This window comes from Marmota flaviventris, chromosome 8, assembly GCF_047511675.1.
Source record: "Marmota flaviventris isolate mMarFla1 chromosome 8, mMarFla1.hap1, whole genome shotgun sequence".
Lineage (NCBI taxonomy): Eukaryota > Metazoa > Chordata > Mammalia > Rodentia > Sciuridae > Marmota > Marmota flaviventris.
The window spans coordinates 49,420,133-49,435,356 of NC_092505.1; the positions used below are offsets into that span (position 1 = coordinate 49,420,133).

General features: G+C 37.6%; 1 protein-coding gene and 1 pseudogene across 1 annotated transcript in view; both read right to left on the bottom strand.

Moving 5' to 3' along the window:
• The window catches only part of Atp13a4 (ATPase 13A4), a 125,562-nt gene that overhangs the window by 58,433 nt on the left and 51,905 nt on the right, over positions 1–15,224 (bottom strand). The window contains exons 3-7 of the mRNA XM_027936112.3: positions 11,995–12,141; positions 7,606–7,676; positions 7,436–7,516; positions 5,881–5,950; positions 4,215–4,349 (exon numbers count right to left, since the gene is read on the bottom strand). Coding sequence (XP_027791913.3) covers positions 4,215–4,349; positions 5,881–5,950; positions 7,436–7,516; positions 7,606–7,676; positions 11,995–12,141 — 504 coding nt within the window. The remainder of the gene's footprint in view (positions 1–4,214; positions 4,350–5,880; positions 5,951–7,435; positions 7,517–7,605; positions 7,677–11,994; positions 12,142–15,224) is intronic.
• Positions 14,334–14,427, bottom strand: LOC114093404 (U6 spliceosomal RNA; annotated as a pseudogene).

Below are 15,224 nucleotides of genomic sequence, written 5' to 3' on the forward strand. Positions count from 1 at the left end.
ATCAAGAATGAAAACAACAATAAACGCTGGAGAGGATATGGAGAAAAAGAAGCACTTTTTAACACTGCTGATGGGATTGTAAATTAGTACAACCACTGTGAAAATCAATATGGAGTTTCCTCAAAAGTCTAGGTGTGGAACGACCACATGACTCAGCTATATCACTCCTTGGTATTTATCTTAAAGAATTAAAATTATCATACTATAGTGATATATGCATACCTGTGTTTATAGCAGTATAATTCACAATAGTAAAACTATGGAACCAACATAGGTATCTGTTGATGAATGACTAGATAAAGAAAATGTGGTGTATATACACAATGGAGTTTTATTTAGCCACAAAGAAATGAAATGAAAGTATGTCATTTGTAGGAAAAAGAATAGAACTTAAGACCATTGTGTTTAGTGAAATAAGTCAGACTCAGAAGGTCAAGAGTGTTATTTTTTCTCATTTGTGGAAACCAGAGAGGGAAAAGGAAATGAAAGGTGGGACAGGAGATGTCTCATAAAGATCCAGGGAGATCAGCAGAAGAAAGTGACCTTGGGTAAGTGCAAGGGAGGGAGGGGAGAAGAGCTGGGGAGTGATATTGGCCAAATTATATTGTTATATTGTGTGCATGTGTGAATATGTGACTACAAATCCTGTCATTACGTACTACTATAATGCACCAATAAAAAAAATGTGGAAAGAGAAATAAAATAAAACAAAATGGAAAGTGGGGGGATAAAAAGAATACAAAGGATTCTGGAGGCTAAGAATTTTGAGAATTTCTGAGGCAGAGCTTTAAGGGCCAGAATAAGGTTTAGATGTTTATCCTGAGAAGAGCAATGGAAATACTTTGAAGCTTTTTGGTGTTGAGAGCATGGGACTGGTCATGTTCTCTTTGGCATCTTAAACCTTAGCTCAGCCTACTACATGGAGAGTGGTTTAGGGGAAAGCAAGGATGGATGTTTGGATAACAGATGGGGAGAGACTGCCAGACGTGTGACAGTGGTAAGTTGAACCACAATAGGGGAAGGATGAGAAAAGTGAATGATACCAAGAGACATTTAGAAGGGAAAAATCAGTAGAACCTGCCATATGATTGAGAGGGGGAAAAAAGAAACATATTTCTGGCTTGTGCAACTGAATGGTCAGTGAGGTACCTCACCAAATATGCTGGATTTAAAGTATATCCAAAAGGATATCAAGGTAAGGATGACAAATAGGTTGTGGGGTATATGATTCTAGAACTCAAAAGTATTTGGAATTGAGTTATATAAAGATTTGAAAGTCCTTAGCAGGTTCCTTTAGAAGTCATTGGTATAGGCAGCTATAAAAACAATGAAGAATCTCTCATGTGCTCACATGACAACAGCCTGAAGACATGGTACTAATAATGTTTTAAAACTAGCAAGGTACAAAGCAAGATAATTATGCTACCACTTGCATAAAAAAGAGCAAGGATCACTTGAGCCAAAAGTTCAAGACCTTCCTCAGCCTCCCAGTAGGTAGCTAAGACTACAGGTATACAACATCTGGATCTTGATTCTTTTTTTTCTTTTTTTTTTTTTTTTTTTTGTCAGTGTACCTTTATTTTATTTATTTGTGGTGCTGAGAATCAAACCCAGTGCCTCACACATGCTAGGCAAGTGCTCCACTATTGTGCCACATACCCAGGCCTTGGTTCTTTTTTATGACTGATCCTCCTCTATCTGACCTTTAAAAAAAATGTGTGTCTCAAAAAAATGTTATGTGAAAATGCAGATAGTATAAAGGTTCCACCATCTTCTTCCTCTCCACTAAATCAACTATTCTCATTAGTTTCTGATATAACTTTCGATAAAACTTTTAGGCAAAAATGTAAATCCAAACATATGGGGGTTTTTTTTATTCCTTTCAAGATTCCCTCTGGGGATTATAATATCAGAAAGCAAAACAACAATCCAACAGAAGTTACCAAAGGACACAAATATTTCACAGTAGAAGATATACAAATAGTTTAAAGCATAAGGAAATTCTCAACTCATGGTGAAAAACATGCTGTTAACGTTATGAAATTCTATTTAATTTATATTGACAAAGGGAAAGAAACATTCCTCTACTATTGAAAGGAGTATAAATTGGTATTGCTTTTTAAGAGGCATTTTGACAACATATATTAAAATAATGCACCCAGCTTGTCACAAGACTAATTCCAATTGCAGAAATTTTATATCTCCATATCAATATAGATATATAAGCATATATATACTACATACATGTTTATATGTAATACAAATTACATGTTTGTAACTTATATATGTAATATGGATATGTAGAGATGTACATATACACATATAGATCTAGAGGTGAGAAAAGGTATGTGTGCAAGGATTCTCATTGCAGCTCTGTTTAGTAGCAAAAGATTAGAAACACCCTAAGTACCTATCCTGAGTAGCTATTAGACCATTTTAAAGACCGTGGTTGATCTAGAGAAAATATATTTGTGCAGATACAAAAAGATAATCAAGATATATTAGGTTGAAAAATGCAAGTGCAGAACAGTGTACATAGCGTACTTCCATTCTGAAAAACAAATTAATGGAGTGCATTTAATGTTGAGAAAAGTATACAGAACACCTGATAGATCACTCTTGAGAGGAGAGTTGGACTCCGGGAAGTTCCTCTAATGGGAAGGGTCCTTAATTTTCATTCACACTATTTTGTTCTGTTTGAAAGTTTATCATGGCCACATGTATCATGGCCTCCTTCTATTAAGAAAAACAACTAGTTAATTTAAAAGATTTCTTTAAAAATTACTACTACTATGGTGTGCTTCCCAGATACCCCTTCCAGGTCTGAGGCAATTATTCCCCCAGCTGCTGGGAATATTGGCTTCGGGCTGCTCTTGGTAAAGCCTTTCATAGGTTGCTCTCGGCATTAGGAAGCTGTCTTACCAAGGTCACAACCTCTCTGTAGGGGGAGCTGCATTGCAATGTGGTATATGACGGACGACCTGGCACTCCGACTTTGATTCAGGATGATTCTGAAGAAAGATTCTGGTCCCCAGAACTGGAATTAGCTAAGGCCTTTTTTGCAATCACATTGCTGTTCAATTTTTCTTCCATTTCTCTCCCTTCTTCCCTCTCTCTCTCCTGTTTTCCTCACTCATTCTTTGATTAACGTTGTTGAAAGCACTCAACAATAAAATTCCCACATACAAAAACACACTTAAAAAAATTAAAACCATCTATGGGATTTAGGTTAATAGTGTCAACCTTAAATAGTGTTGTTTAAGTGGAGTTGTGAGAGAAAACCAGTTCAGCATGAGTGAAAAGAAGGAGGAGGGTGAATAATGGCAAGAGCAGGCACAGAGACTCAAGAAATTTTACAGTAAAAGAAGATGAGACATAGCAGCCCCTGAAGGAATAAAGAGTTGCTTTGTTTGAACTTTATTTTTCAGTTTGAAGAAGGTTAGGGGTGCTAAACAGTGATGGGAAGACTCTTGTGGAGACAGAAAAAAATGAGTCATCATGGGCTGCATAAGCACCAGGAAGGTGGAAGAGGACAGTATCTCAGGTGTGGGCCGAGGGCACTTCTTCCATTGCACTGAGAGGACAGAGAGAGCAGGAGCTGGAGAGATGGCTCATCTGATAGTTGGAGAAGGGGGATTTGAGCAAATTCCTATCTTAGGCTTTCATCGTCTTGTGATGTGAGATTATCTGCTGAATGAGAGGAAAAGTGGAATATGGGAAAATGGACATTCCAGAAACCTGAAGAGAGACTGGATTTGAAACCTCAATTTCAGAGAATGGGAGAGTACCTTGATCAGACATGTATAGAAAGCTTTCCTAGATAAGCTTGGCTCTCATGGGTTTGTAGTGTGACTAACCAATCTGTTCTATGTGATTTTCTTCCAACAGCCCCTAGATCCCCTGTTTCAGGCATGAAGAAGCTAAGGATTGAGTTGGAGCTTTGACAAATGAGTACTAACCAAACATAAAGGGCATATTCAAATTAAGTTAATATTAAACAGACTTCTCCACCTTCCACGGGGAAAAATATAACCTGAAAGACTAGGGATTGGGACGTGAGGGAAGAGAAAGAACTAACTTGTTGAGCATTGGCCATTATATAATTCCAAATCTGAACTGAGCAATGACTATTTCATGATTCTCCTTTCCAAGAAAATTTTAATGAAGCACTAATGCTCCCTTTCTGAGACTATGGGCTTACTGGGAAAACTCACCTCTCTGAGGTCATACACTGTCAGAGCTATGGAAATGATGGACATGATTATGATGGCAACAGCATATTCTTTATAGTCTTCACTAAACCACAGACAGACACTGAAGAGTTGAAATATGTAAAATGGGTTGAGAACCTGTTGGCAGACATAAAACACGAAGACAAGGGAGATATTTAGGCCTCACACATAGCTATTCACTGACCCGTTTTCATAATCATCTCTATGACATAAATCACCCCACATCATGTCATTTTCCTTATTATATTTAGTCAGTAGTCATATCCCAGACACTGCACTAAGCAACTTTGTCTGAATTTGCTCCTTTTATTTCCATAATTACCTTATTAACCAGAAGTCATGACTTATTACCATTACAAAGATAAAGACACTGAGCCTGAAGTATTGAGAAACTTGCCCAAGGTCACACAGCTGTGGCTGTCAAAACTGAAACCCACACAATCTAACCCGAGAGTACTTGCTTTTACTCACTGCCACACTTTACAATTTACAAACTAGTTCCTCTTGTATCATCAAACTGACCATCACATTAGTTGTGTAAAGAGGAGGTATCACCATCTCCCATTTACATTTACTGGCCTTCAGAAAGGGGAAGAATTCATTCAGGTTGGCACAATTAAAACACCTTCTAGTCTACTGTTCTTCTCTAGGACATCACAGTGGCCATATTTGAAGCCATTGAAGAGTTTACATTCATGGATGAGTTGAAGACCACGTTTTCCCATATGTACAGAGCTGAGCTGAAAGTAGTAAGCTACAACTGAGCATCTAAAACACTCAGAGAGAATAGATATAATCCCCAATAGCTGTGATCCTGCTTTGGTTAAAAGCATTTGGTACCCTTCCTCAAATTTCCTCTGGTTGTTTTGCATCTGTCTAAAACAAGAATGGTAATCCTTGCTTCAGGTTGGGGATGAAACACATAGAACTTTTCCTACCAATTTGTTTTGCTTTCTTTCATGCTCAAAACTTCACTGAAAATATCCAGCTGAATTTAGTAACCTATTTTTTAAGGCAAGGATAATTGGAGGTGGAGTACAGGGTAAGACCCACAGTACTACTATATGGTTATGGTTTGAAAAATGATAAGCCCAGATAGGATTCAAGAGAAAAAATTAAACTTGGCAAATGAAGGTCAAGTTCTTCTTTGTCTCTTACATATACATTGAGATCAGTAGAACTGAACAGATGCTTTCTTTCTCCCTATAATTTTGGACATTGAGGAAATTGTATATGTTGCCTAAGAAAATGATTGGTTTTTCTAAATATGTGCTACATAAACATATTTATTTATATAGAATTTGTATATTTTATATGTACATAATACATATAATTTTAGTTTCACAAAGTTGAAACAGGCTAGGCAGCATTGAATTAAGAAAAAAAAAGAAAAGAAAACCATATTTATCCAGTCATCAAATAATAAGTAGACACACAAGCATCACAGCCTAATATTATCCCAGGCAATGTGCAAAAGAGGAACTTAAAGAAAAGGGTAGATGAGAGATCTGAAGAAACTATGCCTGATGTTTAAAAAATATCTCCCACTTATGGCTACTTATTAACAAGCAGCACTCCTGATTGCTTGACCAGAACATAACCTCTTTGTTTCCTGTCTAATGCAAAGAGAAAATCCTGGAGAAATTACCTCCTTGATGAGCAGTTTCCAAATAGGTGTGATTTCAACATCAATAGTATTAGGCCCACATATTAGCCTCCTACAGGGAGAGATCACAGATCGTCCAGTCACTAATAAGGAAAAGGAAGCTCACTCCCTGCCCATTCAGAAAAGGCCTATTTTATGACCCCTTTCTCACTTCTGGCATCAACATAAGCCTATCTTATTCTGTAACTCTCCCACCCAGCTCAAAATAGCAGAAGGCTCCCAAGTGCAAAAATAATAAACATAATCATCTTGCTTCTATTGAACTAGACTCTCCCCAATGTCTAAATATTTCCATAAGTGGCAATTTGGGTATTTCCTAACACCCATTATCTCGTTCAAGTTAGTTTCAGGATTAGCATCTTTTCAACTCTGTCTCTTCCCATGAAAGTAGAAGAGGGAGATCACGAAGACAGAATAGTTTTAGTGGTAAGGAAATGCTTTCCTTATTTTATTCCTCTTAGTCAAAAGTTCCTGAGATTTTGTATCATGTTTTAATGTGAGTAGGAAGGTCCTGGACTCTCAAAAATAGCTTGACACAAAATTCTGCATTCTCCAGTTGAAGACCCTGAGATGCACTTCTTTGATCATGCAGAGCAATGGAACTTCCTGAGTTATTTTGCTGTTGAAAACACTAACTACTCTCTCTGTGCCTTCCATATAGACACTGGGATTAAATAGCTTTGCTGAATGTATTACAGTAGTGCTCCTCAAACTTTAATATAAACACATATAATTTGTATGATCTCATTAAAATGCAGATTCTTGTTCAATAGTAGCAAGATGTGTTCTGAGACTCTGCATCTCTAACAAACTCCCAGGTGATGTTGATGCTGCAAGGCTTTAGGTATCTTGAAAGTACTAGAAAAGGGGCAGGAGGCAGTGTAAGATACATAGAAATTTAGAACCAGTGAGACCTTTATAGAATCCTTCTTCCACTTTCATCCTTCGGAAACTAGAGCCCAGAGAGAAAATACTTGCTCAAAGCCACAGACTCTTGACATTTCAGTGCCCTTCCTAAACCTTGCTTCTCTGCCTAGTAATTGATTTGGAGCAGCAGAGCTACACATCTTGCATGTCATTTTTCTGATGCTTCATAATTGCTGTGTAATTGTACTATCATGATATTATATGTATTTCCTGATTACAATCAAAATAGGCTCAACTCTATTATTTTTGTAACCTTGAGAAGCATTATGTAGAACAGAAAAGAGTGCTAAACCTACAGTTGAAAGTATGGACTCAGTTTTTTCTCTCTCTCTTCCCATCTGTGTGACCTCCTTTGGGACATCAAAACCTCTCTGGGCCTCAGATTTCATATCTATTATGTGGGGATGATGATGAGGTCTGTTCTCCCTCACACGGTTGCTCTGAAGATGCATGAGATAAGGTATGTGAAAGCATTTAATTTAATAATGCTAAATAGAGCATTGCAGATTTTTCTGATATTAATCAATTAGGGTAACTACTTACTGAGCTCTTTTTTTTTTTTTTACTAACTGTTCTTTTGAGCTAAAATAGACAATAATATGCATGATACCTAATCTCCTGTTCTTCTCTTGTTAGACCTGATCCAAATTTTAGATGTATCTTGGCAGAACTGAGCCAGTCTTCCAACGAGCTAAAATAATAATGAGAAGGATGCATTTAGCAATAACATTTTTGAGATAACATTTTTCTTCTTTCAATGCACTTGCCAAAACAACTTACCCGACTTTTTGGAACTGTCCTTCTAAGTTATTCCAAACGTATCTCATTTTCTGCACCTTTATGCATCTCACCTGCAAGAAAAATGTATTAAGAAAATCTCCAGTTTGTAGATTGGGTGAATATGCAGCAATTCAGTGTCTAAAGAAGCATTTATAAAGAAGCAAAGATAGAACTTAAATACTTAGAACTAAGATTTTCTTTTCTAAAACTTATCCTATTCTTTCCTGCTCCACAAATGTCATTTTTATTAGAAATCATCAATCAACATGCATCACAGGCCTACTATACAGATAAATATATGAATAACAAAATCTCAATCTTTACATTCCATTACCTTATATCCTAATAAGGAAACAAAATACATTTCCCAAAAGAAAACTATGCCATATAGTCTAGTATGTGTATGTCAAAGAAATGAAAATATTTTAAGTTTAAAAATATTCTTAAAATGTTGTAGAAATATAGAGAGGGCAGATGACAGAGGGCCCATGGAAGAGATGACATCTGAACTGCAGCAGTGAAGGGTTGGAAAGATTTTGCTCAGATGAGAAGTGAAGAGAGAATTTCAAAGAAATTGTGCACAAATAGTTGAGTGGGAGGAGGCAAGAAGGTAGCACTATTCAACTGCAGAATAAAGACTACATTAAGAGCAGCCTTCAAGGCTAGGATGAGGTATCTGGAACCTTCTCTCACAGGCAATAGATTTGTGCAGTAACCTAAAGAAGTGGCACTAAAGAAGATTAGGCTGGCAGCAGATACTAAAGGGGAAAGAGGAAGTTATTGAAAGAAAATATGCTCCAGAAAATGAGGCTTTGAGGGTGTTAGTAATGGGAAAAAAAGGAGGATTAATGCTTATCACTATTGTTCTTTCATACTTTAGATTTGTGTAAGAAACTTTAGGTATGAATCTGAATTCCCATGAACTGGTGAGCTTGCCAATCACAGAGAGAAAACAGTGGAACTTCCATATTGATGTGAAGCCATATGATTGATATGATGTGGTTATAACCTCAGGTTCCTTGTTTGAAGCTTCTGAGGAACTTGAAAAATTGCTGTTGTCTGGGTCCCATAACAAGAGATTCTAATTTAGTTTGTCTGCAGTGTACCTGGGGCAGGTAATTCCAACGTACAGCCAAGGTTGAAGAACAGTATTCAAGACTTTCTTTTGTGGCAACTCTGATATTTGTGTCCTTGAGAACTTCTACTAAATTTCCCTAAGTTCTTTTTCAGTTTCTTTCTCTAAATTCTGTATGTATGTATGGATTCCATTTTCTTCTAACAATTTCTGAGGTGATTCTTCAGAGTAGTTAAAGACTGAAAAGATCATATAGCTGGTACATAATAATTGCTCAAAACATTTTTTTTATTAAATAAGCAAATGAATGCTTTGTTAAACCACATCTCAACTAGAACTAGAGTTTAAGTCTCTAAGGTCTAAGACCTAGGTTACCTCACATGAATGGTAATCCTACTCAATAAGTACAAACACACACATATTTGATAGTTACCAAGAGTGTTAGATGCCATATTTTTAAATTTTACAGAATGAATGTACTTCAATGAGATTGGTTGCAAAATGAATTATTTCAGAACATACCCTATTGTCATTGGGGATGATACTTTTCGCATACACTGCAAATTGAAAGGGAAAAAGAGTATTTGAAAATTGATCAGCCTGAGGCATGTTAGCTACCATGGTCCATGTTGGACCCTCAGGTTTCTTGCCTCATAACTTGGTTTCCTTTTTGGTATTCCCTGCAGTTTTGCAAATAGTGTTACTAATTATGGCTACTATTTCTGAGAATTTAGAGCTTATCATCCTGTGATAAGGCAGACACTAATTTCATTTTTGCTTTGTACCTAATGTTCACTGTGATTATGTCACTCACAAGGCTTGAATCTTAGCTCCAGCGCACATGGTTTCAAAACTCAGTCTTGTAAAGGATAGAAGACTCAAGTTAGTCTCAAAAGAAAATCTAAAAATCCCTTAAGTTTGGGGTTCAAGATGTATAGATTAAGAGTTGCCTACTTTTTAAATTCCATATATTTGAAAATTGTGTTAGAAAAATGTTAAAGGACACACTGGTGGAATGTGAGGTCCCCTGCCTCAGTTAGAGAACCTGCACCAAGAGGCTGTGAAGCCACAGACTGGGAAATTTATAAAACATAATAGACACAAAACTTCTACAGATGAAGGCAGCAACAATGAGGAACACAGGTTCCTGGTGAGTTTCACCTCAAGTGAGAAAACAGATTCCATTTTCTTCTGACAATTTCTGAAGTCACTCCTCAGAGAGTGAGAAGAACTACTCCATTGTAGACCTTGTAAGCACCTCTGCCTAGAGTTTATCTGCTTCCGCCATCACCCTCAGAGCTTCTGGAAACTTGTAATCGATGTCAAGTATAACATTTGCAAGGCGTAAATTTATTTGCCCATTTCCTGAAACTTCAAACTAGAAAACAGTAACTAGGAGATCAAGTATCTCTTGTGGGGTGAATTTCACTTTTCTGCTCAGTAATCTGGAAAATGTCCTCTTCCCACAATTCTCACTCTTCATTTCTTGTTGGAATATGTAACAGTGTACCCCTATCAGGTGAAGTACTGGATTTCAGTTTTACCTGCAATCCTACAAAATGGTCCTTATAGTCTCCTCTTAACCTGCATTTGAAAACCTGACATAGTTCATTACTGCAGTCTCCACATACCCCATTAAAGTTTCCACACTCCCATAAATGGTTGTCATATTGGGATCGCTGTTTTAATTATCGTTCCCATCCGTGTCATCATGGCTGAGCCCATGACATTTCCTCTGACTTTAGTGAAAGTTTTAAACCTTCCTAAGAATACAGTCTGTTGTAATTCAGAGATCACCTTAATATCCATTTTCACATTTAGGCTCACAGCCCTGAGAAACAGGCAGAGAAGGGATTTTGACTCTTATTTTATAAATAAGAAACTCAAGCCTCAGGGAGGCAGTAATCAGCCAAACTCCCCCATGCTAAGCTGATAAATGAAGACTTCATGCTGGCGTATCTAAACTTCATTTCAAGACCTCTGTCCTTCCTCACATTGTTTGTTTATTTGAGAATGCCTTCATTGTCTTTTTCCTTATTTATTTATTTTTTAATTTTTTATTGTTGGTTGTTCAAAACATTACATAGTTCTTGATATATCATATTTCACACTTTGATTCAAGTGGGTTATGAGCTCCCATTTTTACCCCATATACAGATTGCAGAATCACATCAGTTACACATCCATTGATTTACATATTGCCATACTAGTGTCTGTTGTGTTCTGCTGCCTTTCCTATCCTCTACTATCCCCCCTCCCCTCCCCTCCCCTCCCCTCTTCTCTCTCTGCCCCCTCTACTGTCATTCATTTGTCCCCCTTGTATTATTTTTCCCTTTCCCCTCACTTCCTCTTGTATGTACTTTTGTATAACCCTGAGGATCTCCTTCCATTTCCATGCAATTTCCCTTCTCTCTCCCTTTCCCTCCCACCTCTCATCCCTGTTTAATGTTAATCTTCTTCTCATGCTCTTCGACCCTACTCTGTTTTTAGTTACTCTCCTTATTTATTAATACAACTAAACAAGCTAGAATTTCAGGCAACAAAGCTCTGAGGCCCAGGACTTCTCCAGGTGAATGGCCACCTGAGGTGAGGCAATCTGTCCCTGGAGGGTGCCTGACCTCTTGGTTTTGTTTATTTTGGCAGTCAACACAAATGAGTGGGAACAATTGGCAACAGAGAAACTCCTCAGTAATTGATTTTTTATTATTTAAAAAAATTACACTTGAGCTCATAAAACTAATTTAAACAGCTAAGTGTATAGAAATATAAAAGATTCTTACAAAATGCATTTTAAATATGAATGTTAGCTAGTCACAACTAAAGCAAAAAGGGAGTAACCCATGTCCATTTGAATGACACAATTAAAAATAAGGTCATTTTGCAGATATGAGCAAACTCCATGGAATACTCCTGGATGATTACCTTTACTGTAAGATTAACTCTATTATACACATTATCAAACAGGGACCAATGCTCTTCATAGCTGACATGTGTTGAGCACCCACTAGTGTACCCGGCATTATATTGATCTTTGTTAAATTTTATCAATTAATATTAGAGATAGGCATCATTACTCTTTTATAGTTAGGAAACCTGAGGTTCAACAGAGTTAAGAAATTTATACAAGATTGCATTGCTTAGAAGCTGAAGCTCAGATTTGAATTGAGCTCTGTGTGGTTTCAGGTGCACGTCCTTTACAAGGTCCTATCCTGTTGATTGAGAATTAGTACAGTGATGGACAAGTTTAACCTTATATATGGGAAGGGGGGAGGTTAAATTTCTCTGGCATCAGCCATAGCCATAACTTTACTTACCTTTAGGTCTGGCTTTCTGATGGCTCTATTTATGATAAACTCCTCATCTGTAATGAGAGGGTGATCAGGGGTAAGACCAAATGTGCTGCTTAATGTTGACAGGTGGATCCACACTACCTTTTTCGAAGAGTAAGTTTGGAATTCATCCTGCGGAAACAGACATCAAAACCCCGGTGATGTTAAGAGAATCCCTCAGGCTAAAATTCAATCTGAAAAACATCGTTTTAATATAATTCTGTAAGTTTATGGAGTTAGTGAATATTTTTGACAAAATGATATGCCTTTGAAAGATGGTAGGCATAGAATTAGGAGGGGAGAAAGGTTTGCCATCTTTTTAAAAATATTTTTTTTTTAGTTGTAGTTAGACACAATACCTTTATTTTATCTATTCATATGTGGTGCTGAGGATGGAACCTAAGACCCCGCATATGCTAGGCAGGTGCTCTACCGCTGAGTCACAACCCCAGCCCAGGGTTGCCATCTTATTAAGGGATCTGTAGTCGGGAGGCACATGCTCAGCTAAGGGCTACTTTCCTCCACTGTCTTTCTGTCCACAGGGCTTCAGCCACATGCAGAATTTCACAAGAAGAAAAACAAGTATTCCATAGGTTTCTGTGGATCTCTGAAGGTGAGCAAACCAAATCAATTAAATCATCCCCATCTTTCTTGGCTTGTCTGAAAGTCTACCTCTTTCAGGAGGGTCTCTTGATTACAATCCCACCAGGAGGAAAGAAAAAAGTCACTATGCCAACTCCAAAAGATTTTAACCATTCCTCTCTTGTGCTCCTAATTATTTTCTGCTTATATTCTCTATAGTCCTTCCAGATCACCTTGAAAGTGGAACCATGTTTTATTGTTTTTTATCTCCCCCTCAGTGTGGAGCCCAGAGACCACCTTCATGAGAGTAAAATGAACAGATAAAAAAGACTGGCTGCCTGAATGAACGTGCCCAGAGGTAACCGTGGAGATGTTAGCACAGCCAGGATCCAAGGTCCCCCCACCTCTTTTATTTTTCAAATGTTGAACATTTATTTCAGCTAATTGGCGAGGGGATAGGACAGTGCTCGCATGGCCTGCATGTTGGTCACAATGACAACAAAGCTTAATCCAGCCCAGGATATTCAGGTGAAAGTGTAAGTCATGAAAACATGTTTAGATTTGTGTAAGTTTGTATAAAAGTGATGCTGAACAATTATATAAGCTTTAAAAACAATAGAGACACCTAATGCCATTTAACTGTGACTCTCACTGCTAAATGAAAGGTGCCTCTTTAAGATTTTTATACAACTTCTGATAACTAGGTAGTGCCCAGCAAAGAAAGGAAGCTGCTGTAAAGTTTGCAGCACTTCTAATTGGAAGGAAGCAATAGGGAAGCAAAATAAAGTCGGCTTGAACAAGCACCCCAGAAGGAACATGCATGCTTCAAACAAGGACTTTACACCACACTGTGAAGAGAGCAATGTTTCTGTAAGAAAACTGTCATGAACAACTGGTAAATTAACATTTGTGCTTCATTTGGGGGCATCAAAAACAATCCAACTGAGTAACCAAATGATTATGACCCATACATATACACACAAAATCATCTCAGAGGTCAAATGTACCTTAGCCTTAAAAATTATGCGCTATTATGAAGCAATCTCTGTTGCTTGTCCCATTCATTCCAAATGCTTCGATACTACTTTTAAATGACATCATTCCAATTTAATCATCTAAAATAACCTATATTTCCTTTATTTTAAGGTATGTAGTGTCCAATAGGGTTCTTTGGTATAAATTTGTTTCTGTGTAAATTTCAACAATAAAATTTTCATTCATTCAATATGTGACATGTCAATTCCCTTTATTTTTATCATATATACTGAAATGCTGCACTCATCTTTTGTTTCATTGAACCAGGCTTCACATTCTAATTTAATCTTCCTTTGTCAAATACAGTAATTAATATATGTATACTGCCAAATTGTTTGATAGATATTGCTTGTATACAGATGTGTCATTTTCATATATGCACCTAATCAGTTATGATAAATAGAAATAGACCTATAAATTTAAGAAATCCAAGAAAGGTACTTTATGCATATTTCTAATCCATATTTAAGTCCCTTATTATTCAATTGACCAAAGTTCCCTTTTTTAAAAAAAAAAAAGTATGCCTGAATTAATCAGCTTAGCAAAACAGTCATACTGACAAGACATCATCTTACACTGTTAGCTAACATGGACATGAAGGCAGTGACCATCTATAGTGTGTAAAATGCCATAAGAAGTCATCAACAAAGGAGGAGAGTTATGTCGCTCCAATTTCTTCAAGAACACTGTGTGGGGTCTCAGTTTCCTAAAATACGGAACGCTTCATGAATTTGCATGTTATCCTTGCACAGGGGCCATGTTAATCTTCTCTGTATCATTCCAATTTTAGTATATATATATGCTGCTGAAGTGAGCACAAGAAGTTCCCTTCTTGTAGGACCCTAATTGAAACCATTTCCCTTTGCAGTTCACTGGTGACTTCATCACAGACTAAAGCTAGAAGGAAGAGCACCAGATTAACAAACACCACAATGGTCCCTTGGACACTAAAGTGATAATGACAGTAGTTATTATCTGAATGGGTAAAGGCTAAACATAAAACCCACTGATAAACCTCAGGAGCTAAGCGAGATAGCAAAGGAAATCAAGCCCAGGAAATCAATGCCTGGGGATGTAGATCACAGTTGGGAATTATTTCGGTGACATACTCAGGTTTTCCTTGAAGACTATTTGATCTGAGTATTAAAAGTAGGGAGGAGATAGCAAAATGGTTGTCCTAAATCTCCTCGATTCATCTTCCTCAAGAGTGGTCCTCCTCTGTACCTTTGCCCCTGCTCCTTCTCAGCTTGGAATACATTCCTTCTTTCCCTTCCTGAGTGCTGACATGGCCACCTCCTGGACAGCCTTTGGGGTTCAGCCCAAAGACCTCCCTAATCTCCCTCAGCCATCCCTCCTCTACACCACTGGTGTAACTTGAGATTCTTAGCAGTCTACCTTTTGTCCACTTTGTCACTTGTCTTGGGCTGTAGGTAGGGACTGTGTCTGACACTTGTCTGTGCTCCAGCCAGGTCTAGCACAGATTCTGAGAGGCGGAGAGAAAGATGGCAATCAGGCAGGGAGGTAGAGATGGACAGAGAGATGGATTGGCGGGAGCAAAGCAAAGGAACAGGGGAGGGAAGAGGAGAGGAGGGAAAACT